A 10,049-nucleotide genomic window follows, 5' to 3' on the forward strand; every position below is an offset into this window, starting at 1 on the left:
AAATTGCAAAGGTATGGCATAGCAAAGAGTCAAAGTAATCGCAATAGTTCGCTGCATAGGACATGTTATCGCATAAAAACATTTCCATTTTCTAATGTATTTTTGGGCATTTCAATTCAAACAGTTCAGGCCAACTAGATTCATTCCTTTGTGGTTTAAAAATTCAATGAATAAATGTTCGGCCTCAAAGAAGAAAATATGTTATCTCAAATTTGCCATTAATTTGTAGGTATAAGAGTTATGTAGAATGAATCGCAAATGTTTTATCTGTGTCGGATGCGGTGAACGGAAGGCCGACGGCTGTCGATTCGTATATCACTACCAGCTACTAAGTCCGAAGTTACAACCCTTTGAACGCGTAATGTGACGCGACCATACAGATAAATATTTATCAATATATATACTAAAGTAATGCTTCCACTACAATTATACATGAGAATATTAACATTTATTATTTTAACGTTAGAATATAAATACGGCCTTTTAATGAATATACCATAATTGTGATTAAAACAAGGGTACATCCCAAAAAGCGGCTTTATTTTTGTTGCTTAGTGCCCATTTCGGAGAACGGCACGGGCGGGCACGCGGGCGGGAGCGGTCGTCGCCTCACACAGGGCCGCATTCTATTACCTGCCATATTTATCACATTACTCGTTTTCATAAAGCGTGACTCATTCCTTTTAAATAAATATTTACTCAAAAACACACACTCAAGATTAGTTCCATATATAAATAGAAAATTAAGACATGCATTAAATTAGATTCAGGACATTAAAAGCATTACTCAATAATATCCTTATCCTTGTCCTTCCTATACTCCATAATACTTTGCCATTCCTAAAATTAATCTTTGAAAAACAACTAAATTTTATTGATTAGGTTAAAATGGAAAGAATCATATTGTTTGCTCAATTTTTTTTTTAATAAAATTATTTTGACATGCGTTTTAATAAGACTTGATTGAGTCTGACCCTGTGAAATAGTAGAGCCGACGGGTGAAGTACGCGAGGCGGGGGAAGGGAACTGCGCGAGAGTGGCGCGGGTGGCAGCTCGGCAGTGCAATAAGCGACGCGCGGAGAGCTTGGACCGCGCTATGGCTCTGCGCGCCGCATTGTTTATTCTCCCCGTGCTTATAGCCGGTGGAGACGCTGTATATAATAGAGACCGCGATCGACAACGTGCGGATCCGAGACTTTTAGACCGAGCTTGCGAACTTAGCTCGTGTTATCCTGCTACTGGTAATCTACTTATCGGGCGAGAGGCTCGCCTCTTTGCCTCTTCCACATGCGGTAGTTACGAACGCCAACGTTATTGCATTGTGTCCCACCTTGAAGATCGAAAGAAATGTTTTTGGTGTGATTCGACGAATAATACAATTAATAGTCCGTTTTTAAATCATCGGATACAAAATATAATTTATAAATATACCCCTGGAACATTGAGAAAATCTTGGTGGCAGTCAGAAAACGGAAAAGAGAATGTAACTATTCAACTTGATATGGAGGCTGAATTTCATCTTACGCATTTGATCATTCAATTTAAGACTTTTCGTCCGAAGGCTATGTTAGTGGAACGATCATTCGATTTTGGCAAGACTTGGCGGGTTTATCAATATTTCGCACACAATTGCGATGAAGCTTTTCCATTTGTGCCGAAGCACACCCAGCGTACCTTGACAGAAGTTGTTTGTGAATCTCGTTATTCAGGTGTCGCGCCCTCAAGTGAAGGTGAAGTGATATTTAGAGTATTACCTCCGAATATTAACGTAACCAATCCGTATTCTGAAGAAGTACAAAACTTACTACGCATGACTAATTTAAGAATTAACTTTACGAAGCTTCACACGCTTGGTGACGATTTACTTGACAATAGAGCTGAAATTCAGGAGAAATATTATTACGCTATATATGAGATGACGGTGCGAGGCTCTTGTTCCTGTTACGGACATGCATCAAGATGTTTACCAATGCCCGGAGTTGATTCCAAAAACAATATGGTGCACGGACGCTGTGAATGTACCCATAATACACGGGGCCTGAATTGTGAGTATTGTGAAGATTTCTATAACGACCTACCATGGCAACCTGCGGTTGGTAAAACTTCTAACGCATGTAAAAGGTGTACATGTAACAATCATGCCACAGTATGCCACTTCGATGCAGCTGTATACAATAAAACAGGGAAAATTAGTGGCGGAGTCTGTGATAATTGTCAACACAACACAATGGGAGTGAATTGTGAACGTTGTAAGCCTACATTTTTCAGAGACCCAAGCTTGGATATACAAAGCCCTGACATTTGCAAACCCTGTGATTGCGACCCAGATGGAACGACAGATAAAGAAGTTTTATGTGAAGATGAAACTGATCTAGCTAATAATAAAACCGCTGGACGTTGTTTGTGCAAATCTAATGTGGATGGAGCTAGGTGTGACAGATGTAAAGATGGATATTGGAAGTTTGATACCCAAAACCCTGAAGGATGCGAGTCATGTACTTGTGATAGGCTAGGAACTGTTAACGAAAGAGGATGCGATCCGATAAGTGGAAATTGCTTCTGTAAACGGCACGTAACGGGAAGAAATTGTGATCAGTGTCTTCCAGAATTTTATGGTTTATCTGAAAGTGATGACGGTTGTTTATCATGCGATTGTGATCTTGGTGGTTCTCTCGATAGAGATTGTGATGTTATAACGGGGCAATGTAAATGTCGTCCTAATGTAACAGGACGTCGGTGCGATCAACCCATACAAAACTTTTTTGTTGGGGCTCTTGATTCTATTATATACGAGGCTGAATCAAGTCAATGTGACTCTCAAATAGATGATAACGCTATACAGAGTCAGCTTTGTCACGTTGTTATTCGAGAGAATTATCCAGATGGAAGAAAAGAAACATGGACAGGGCCTGGTTTTATGAAAATACCAGAAAGCAGTACCTTAGTATTTGTAATTAATAATTTAAAGACAAGTATGAACTACAACGTTTTAATAAGATATGAACCACAGTCACAGTTAAATTGGGAAGAAGCTACAATTTTAGTAAAACGACTTTTACCTATTGATACAGAATCGCCCTGTGCTAATGTACGACCAGAAGATGATACCATATTTACAAATCTGCCAGCAAACCGACGCAGTGTTTTAGTTCGACCTTCTGTTTGCCTTGAAAAAAATAAGGAAACTGAAATTCGTATATACTTAGGTCGACAAGATGGTCATAGTACAAATTGCAGAGCATCTGTTCTGATTGATTCCATAGTATTAATACCTTCAGTGGATGATTTACCATTTTTGGGTAATGGAAGCTTAATGCGAGATGAATTTGACCGCTACAACTGTGGTGACTCATATTATTACGATCTTAATAGAGATAACATACCTGAAGTCTGTAAAAAATATCATGCAAGTATTGGATTTTATATAAGAAATGGGTCAGAATCTTGTCAATGTGACCCATCAGGATCAAAAAGTCACCAATGTGATCCCTATACTGGTCATTGTCAATGCGTAGAAAATATTGTTGGTGCGAGATGCGATCGTTGTGCTCCTGGAACATACGGATTTAGTAAATTCGGTTGCAAACGATGCGACTGTAACAGTATAGGCTCACTTGATAATTTTTGCGATGCAACCAGTGGCCAATGTAAATGTAGAGCTAATACTTATGGCAGAGCTTGTGATTTGTGTCAACCGGGCTATTTCAATTTTCCAAACTGTCAACAATGTGATTGTAATGGTCATGCTATCGAGTGTGATGATAAGACAGGAGCTTGTAAAGAATGTAGAGATTCTACTGAAGGGCATCGATGTGAAAGATGTGTTGAAGGTTATTATGGTGACCCACGACTTGGTGTAGATATACCATGCAGGCTTTGCCCTTGTCCAGGTGTGAAAGGAGACCCAAATAAAAGTAGCCACGCAGACCGCTGCGAATTAGATCCTGAAACAAAAGACGTAGTGTGTGATTGTAACGAAGGTTATGCTGGTCTACTTTGTGACGTTTGCGCTGACAATTATTACGGAGATCCTATTAAGAACACTTGTGAAAAATGCGATTGTAATGACAACATAGATATAACAAAACCAGGCAATTGTGACCCATACACAGGCAAATGTTTACAATGTTTACACAATACAGACGGCGACCATTGCGAGGTATGTGAGGAAGGTTTTTATGGAAATGCTTTAGAAAAGGCTTGTTATAAATGCAATTGTTCTGTATTAGGCACAAACTTCACTATGGGTAATTGCGATGGTATATCAGGACAATGTCCATGTTTCAATAATGTTATAGGTATAAATTGTGATCAATGTACAGAAAATCATTGGCGTATAGCCTTAGGTTCAGGTTGTGATCCATGTGAGTGTGATCCAATTGGTTCTCTTTCACCTCAGTGTAATCCATACATTGGTAAATGTGATTGTAAACCTGGACATGGAGGTAGACAATGTGATCAATGTCAAGAAAATCATTGGGGTGACCCTAATGTTGAATGTTATGAATGCGATTGTGATTTATATGGATCTGTATCACAACAGTGTATGCAAGATAATGGATCATGTATTTGTAAACCAGGTATAGGTGGATATAAGTGTGACATGTGTGCCAGAGGTTATCTTGGTGAAGCTCCAGATTGTTACGCTTGTGGAGAATGTTTCGATAGTTGGGATCGCCTAATAGGAGAAATGCGTCTACAGACTGAATACGCTATTGGAAATGCAAGTAAAATAAAAGTTGTTGGTTCTACCGGAGCGTATACAAGAGATTTCGAAGAAATGACTAAAAAATTATCTGATGTTGAAAATTCACTACAGAGTGCTAAATTGGGCCAAAGCACAGTTAAAGAATTAGTATCAAATATATCCCGACTACAAGACAAGTTAAGTGAAGCAGAGAAAAAAGTAAAAGAAAGCAATGACAACCTTAATGCTATAACTTCAGACATTAATCTTGGCAACGTAACTTTAGACGGTTTAAGATCTAGTATTGATAGTTTGAAAACAAAAACTTTTGAGATAGGTAATAATGCAACAAAACTACAAGAAGCTAATTTAGAGGGTGCCCTTAACTTAACACGCGAGGCAAAAGACAGAGCCGTTAAAGCAGCAGATGAAGCTGAAAGTGTTCAAACAATTATAGCTAATACGGATAGGCAAATTAAAAATACTGACAGACTTATAGAAATGCAGTATGCCAATTTCAATAATACACAAAATGAAAATGATAAAAAATTGGACGAGTTACATCAACAACTATTAGAATTAGAATCACAAATGCCAAAAATAAATGAAAAAATGTGTGGTCAAGATAGTGACACTTGCGATATTTGTGGAGGTGCCGGATGTGGAAAATGTGGTGGAATTTCTTGTGATCAAGGAGCTATAACAAAAGCAGAACAAGCATTAGATTTCGCAAATAAAACAGAACATAGAATTAAAGATCATGAACTAACTGCTGAAGATTTATTCAGGTCTGTATCTCAAATTAAACAAGACACTGTAGCTGTAAGGTCCAGAGCAAAAGATTTATTTAACAAAGCAAGTGAATTTAAATCATCAGCAGAAAGAGCGACTAATGAAAGCCAAGAACTTACTTCAGAGTTAAAAGATTTTTTATCTAAAACAAATAATACACCTGAAGATGTAAGGCAACTTGCTACCGAAATATTAAATCTATCAATTAGCATTGAACCAAAAGAGATCACAGAACTATCACAGCGTATAAATTCAACTGTATCTCAATTAACTAATATTGAAAATATAATCGCTGAAACGAAACCTGATCTCGACAGAGCCAAAGCTCTAAAACAAAATGCAACTACAGTCAACAAAGCAGCTAATCTGACCCTAGAGATGGCAAATAAAGTGTTAAACGCCTTGGATGAAGCACAAGCTGCTCAAGACACAGCTGAAAATGCAATAGATAAAGCAAATAACGATATCGAAGCTGCAAAAAGTGATTTAATACCTATAGCATTGGAAACAGAACAAGCTCAAAAGAAAGCCAATGAAACTATGGACGAAGTTGATGGCCTTCGTTCTCGGCTATCTGATCTACAGAAGAATATACTGAAAATTGAAAGTGATGCAGATCAAGTCAAACAAGAAGCTAATGATGTCGTTAACAGAGCTGAAGGAGCTGAGCAAAAAGCCAGACAATTAAGACAAGACTTTAAGCAAACAAATATATCTCTTGCTGAAAGAGCTAGTCAAACTTCAAATTCAAGAGAACGTGCTCAACTATTACTTAACAGAGCTACTAAATTGGCAAGTGACACCCAAATGCAACTTAAACTTTTAACAAATATGGAAGAATTATATAACGATCACAATGAGCAATTAAATGATTTAGAAAAAGAAATAAGCGAACTAAATACCCAAATGAATTACTATGTATCAGAGATTACTAAACGATCTGACAAATACAGGTCTTGTACAACGTAATAGATTACTACTTAGATGCACCATGTGCATATAATTTAATGTTGCAGTAATGGAAAAATCGGTATAATATCAACATCTGCATTTATTAGTTAATTTGTTTATGTAACATAAAATTCCTATACTACTTGAGTTATCATTATAAATATATTTTTTTATTTAACTGTTTATTTTTAAATGAATTTGTAATGATCAAAATGGAACAAATATACTCTATTATAATAAAACATCACATTTGATTGATGCACTATTAATGACATAATGGTTCATTTTATAATATTTGTTGTACAATAAATTACAAAATTCAATAATTATGGAATGTTTAAGTTAATCAAAAAAAAATTTTTTTGACCTTTCTATATTTTATTTTAACGAGATCGTTTTATGTTTAGCTTTATAAATGTTTGTGATCTATAAACAATCGATATATAAATGTTTGCTACATTTGTTTCGTCACTAGTATACTGTAGTAAGACAGTAGTGCCAGTTGATATAATATTCTTATAATATATAAGCGTTCAGTAAACGTATTCCAAAGAAATATGAGTAGTTGTAGACTCGTGTTAATATGTATAAAAGTAGATTAATACATGTTTTAGGATACGATATTAAGTTTAGTCATGAAAGTGTTTGATATAGTTGGTAAAACTTTAATTCACACTAACATTCTATTATGTCTATAACGTAGATACAATATTATACTAACTGTTTCGTTGTTTTAAATAAATATACCTTAAAATATGTTTTTTTTATATTCTGTTTCGAAATGATAACCATTATATACAAAATATTACGAGGCGCATTTACTTAATTATAGACTTTCGTGTGACATTTATTTTATTGTACTATTTTATGTGAGAATAATTTTGAGGAGGCTTTTTAATTATAAATAACATTTTCTGTAACATGAGAAATCATGGACATAATCGACACCGTCACAAATTGTTAGTTTGTAAATAAATAATATCATTGTATCTATTACGAGTGTTTTTATTTTCATTTAGTTACTCTTTTATTTTATACATATTGATCGATACTATATTTATAGTTCGAGTTTTTCTTTAAAGAAACAACTCAAGTGCATATTTATTATAATTAAATTAAATTAAAGTTATTAACAATATCTTATGAATATAAAATAGTATTAAAAAAAAACTATATCATTATTTTTTTAAATTATCAGTAGCAAAATCAAATCAATAAAAACAATAATAATTTCTCGGTTTTTTAATGTCACTTAATAAATTATATTTAAGTCCCCTTAAAAAAGAACGTTAGGACTTATTATAGGTAAAATAAGGATTTTTTTAAGTAATGAGAGTAAAGAGAGTAAGCACCTAAGTCATTATTTACATACCTATGTTCAACAACAATAATATTACATTTACCTATCTGACGCTGATCGCCACGATTATTATTTTTGTAGCGCGAGTTTTACGATATATTGATTCAAATTATATAAGCGAAAATGACAAATATGTTCTAAAATAAATATTTAAGAAATAAACATATTAATAAAATTCTTAACATCATATTTATTAAAAGGGCTACGCAAAAATATTTTTTTTTTTTTTTTAAACATCTACTGTAGTTCCGAAGTTTACTTTCCGGAATTCCACAAACTTATAAAATTCACGTTCTCTATAATATTAGTGTAACCAAATATAAATAAGAAAAATAAATTATAATCGATAGTGCTCGGAGTACGCAAAAAGATATTAATACAAGTTAAATTAAAATGTGTTGTAAAGGTACACACCTGCTTTTGAGAAATATGTACGTTCTTTTCTTGAAGGGTCTCAAGTAGTATCAGTTCGGTTAAAACCGACGGCGAAAGCTGATTCCACAAAATGGTCCTGCGAGAACCTGACTGCCTTATAAATCGAACTATTGTAAATTTTCGGCCATCTAGGTGGTAAAGATGAAATTTGGATTTCTGGCGCGATGTTCGAAGGGGAAATTCAGCGGTTGAGATTAAAATAACTTATAATACGTATAGTGTAGAGTTGTTGTTCCCAATGCAGCAGACGATGCAGTGTGATCCAAAACCTCTACGCAAAGCCAAAAGATCAAGCAGGTCGGAATAAGCATGACCGTCGATATAATTTTCGAGGCGCTCTGTGTTGAATTGAAAAGACCTGGTAGTGGGGAGATTCCACCCAGAGGTGAGAGCAGTACTCTATGTGAGGTCGGATTTGCGCCTTGTATAGTTTTAGACGATGGACCGACATGAGTACCTTCTTGCTTTGATGAGCACACCTAAGCTTTTTAGATGCAAATTTCACTTTACCGCAATTTATTATTGACCGCGAAACTAAACGTGGCTCGAAACATCGACGCCAAGTATTCCGATACTAGCTGTGGTATAATAAAATATATTGGATGTGTTTGTAAGCTTTCACATTTTTTAATTGATACCTACACGTAAGCCTTACAAGAAAAATATCATTATCTCCAATATGTATTCGTTGATTTTATGTTGGATATATATTCATGTATTATATCCTACGTATATAATATTATATAAACATACCTAAATGTTAATTATTATTACACGATATATTATTGATGAACAAGCCGCTGCAAGTACTTGCAGCCGTGCTCAGAAGAACCTGTATCTAAAATGGGTGTTCGCTCTATATTTAATTTAATTTGCAAAGTAACTATTCAAAAAAGCTGTCTAAAATTTTGTTTATCTGTTATAATGTTATACGCTTACAAGAAAATAATAACTCATAGGTTTTAATTAGGTAGACAGGTATTGTTTAAACCGGTTAAATCAAGTGGATATTTATATCTGGAATTTGATACATATCTCTAAATATATTGTTGTAAGTTACGCATATACATAAGTATATATATATATATATATATATGCGTTGGTGGATTTCCCAATAGGCCAAGTAAGTTCAAGCCTAGGGTAGTAAAATTTGCGGACAGCCAAATTTAGTTGGTGAGGTATTTTTGGTAGTAGTGCCTTCTGTCCACACACACGTCAACGTCAATAACTCAAAAATGATTTTTCCTCAACGCCTCGCAAAAAATTGCAGAGATAGATAGCGGAACCTCTTTCTAGCTTAGGAGAGCAAAGGTATCAAATTCGTCTCTGGTTATATCGAGTGCTTGTAAAAGCCTACTTGAATGAAGTATATTTTGATTTTATATAATTATATTTTTAAAAAATATGCTTTTATTTATTGTTTATTAAGAGTTTATTACTCTTAATAAACAATAAATAATAGCATAACTCTTTTTTTACTGTAAACGAGAAGACGAGTAGCAGCTAGTAATACAAGCTCTCACTGTTTTACAGTTAGAATAACAACTGGCTTATATATGGCTTATATAAAGATTATATAAAGATTATATATAACGTAGGCACTAAGAGTTCGTTACATCATTACAGGGTAAGTGGTCGATAGGAGTCGATACTTTACGGCATCAACGATAATAGTATTTAAAAAAAATCCCATATTTTTACAATATATAGGGACGCGATGTGTAGCTTGTTTGTAGTTGTAGTATGTTTTAGGGATTGTTCGTCAGGTGTTAGCCATTGATAAGAAAGGACAGAGTCCTAGGAGATCAGGCTTGCTTCGTAACA

General features: G+C 34.6%; 1 protein-coding gene across 1 annotated transcript; it reads left to right on the top strand.

Moving 5' to 3' along the window:
• Positions 1 to 1,047: 1,047 nt before the first annotated feature.
• On the top strand, positions 1,048 to 7,423 carry Lanb1 (LanB1). Its single transcript, XM_026635291.2, has one exon. The coding sequence runs from the start codon at positions 1,097 to 1,099 to the stop codon at positions 6,446 to 6,448; it is 5,352 nt and encodes a 1,783-aa protein (XP_026491076.1). The 5' UTR covers positions 1,048 to 1,096; the 3' UTR covers positions 6,449 to 7,423.
• The last annotated feature ends 2,626 nt before the right edge of the window (positions 7,424 to 10,049 follow it).

This window comes from Vanessa tameamea, chromosome 3 (assembly GCF_037043105.1).
Source record: "Vanessa tameamea isolate UH-Manoa-2023 chromosome 3, ilVanTame1 primary haplotype, whole genome shotgun sequence".
Classification (NCBI taxonomy): domain Eukaryota; kingdom Metazoa; phylum Arthropoda; class Insecta; order Lepidoptera; family Nymphalidae; genus Vanessa; species Vanessa tameamea.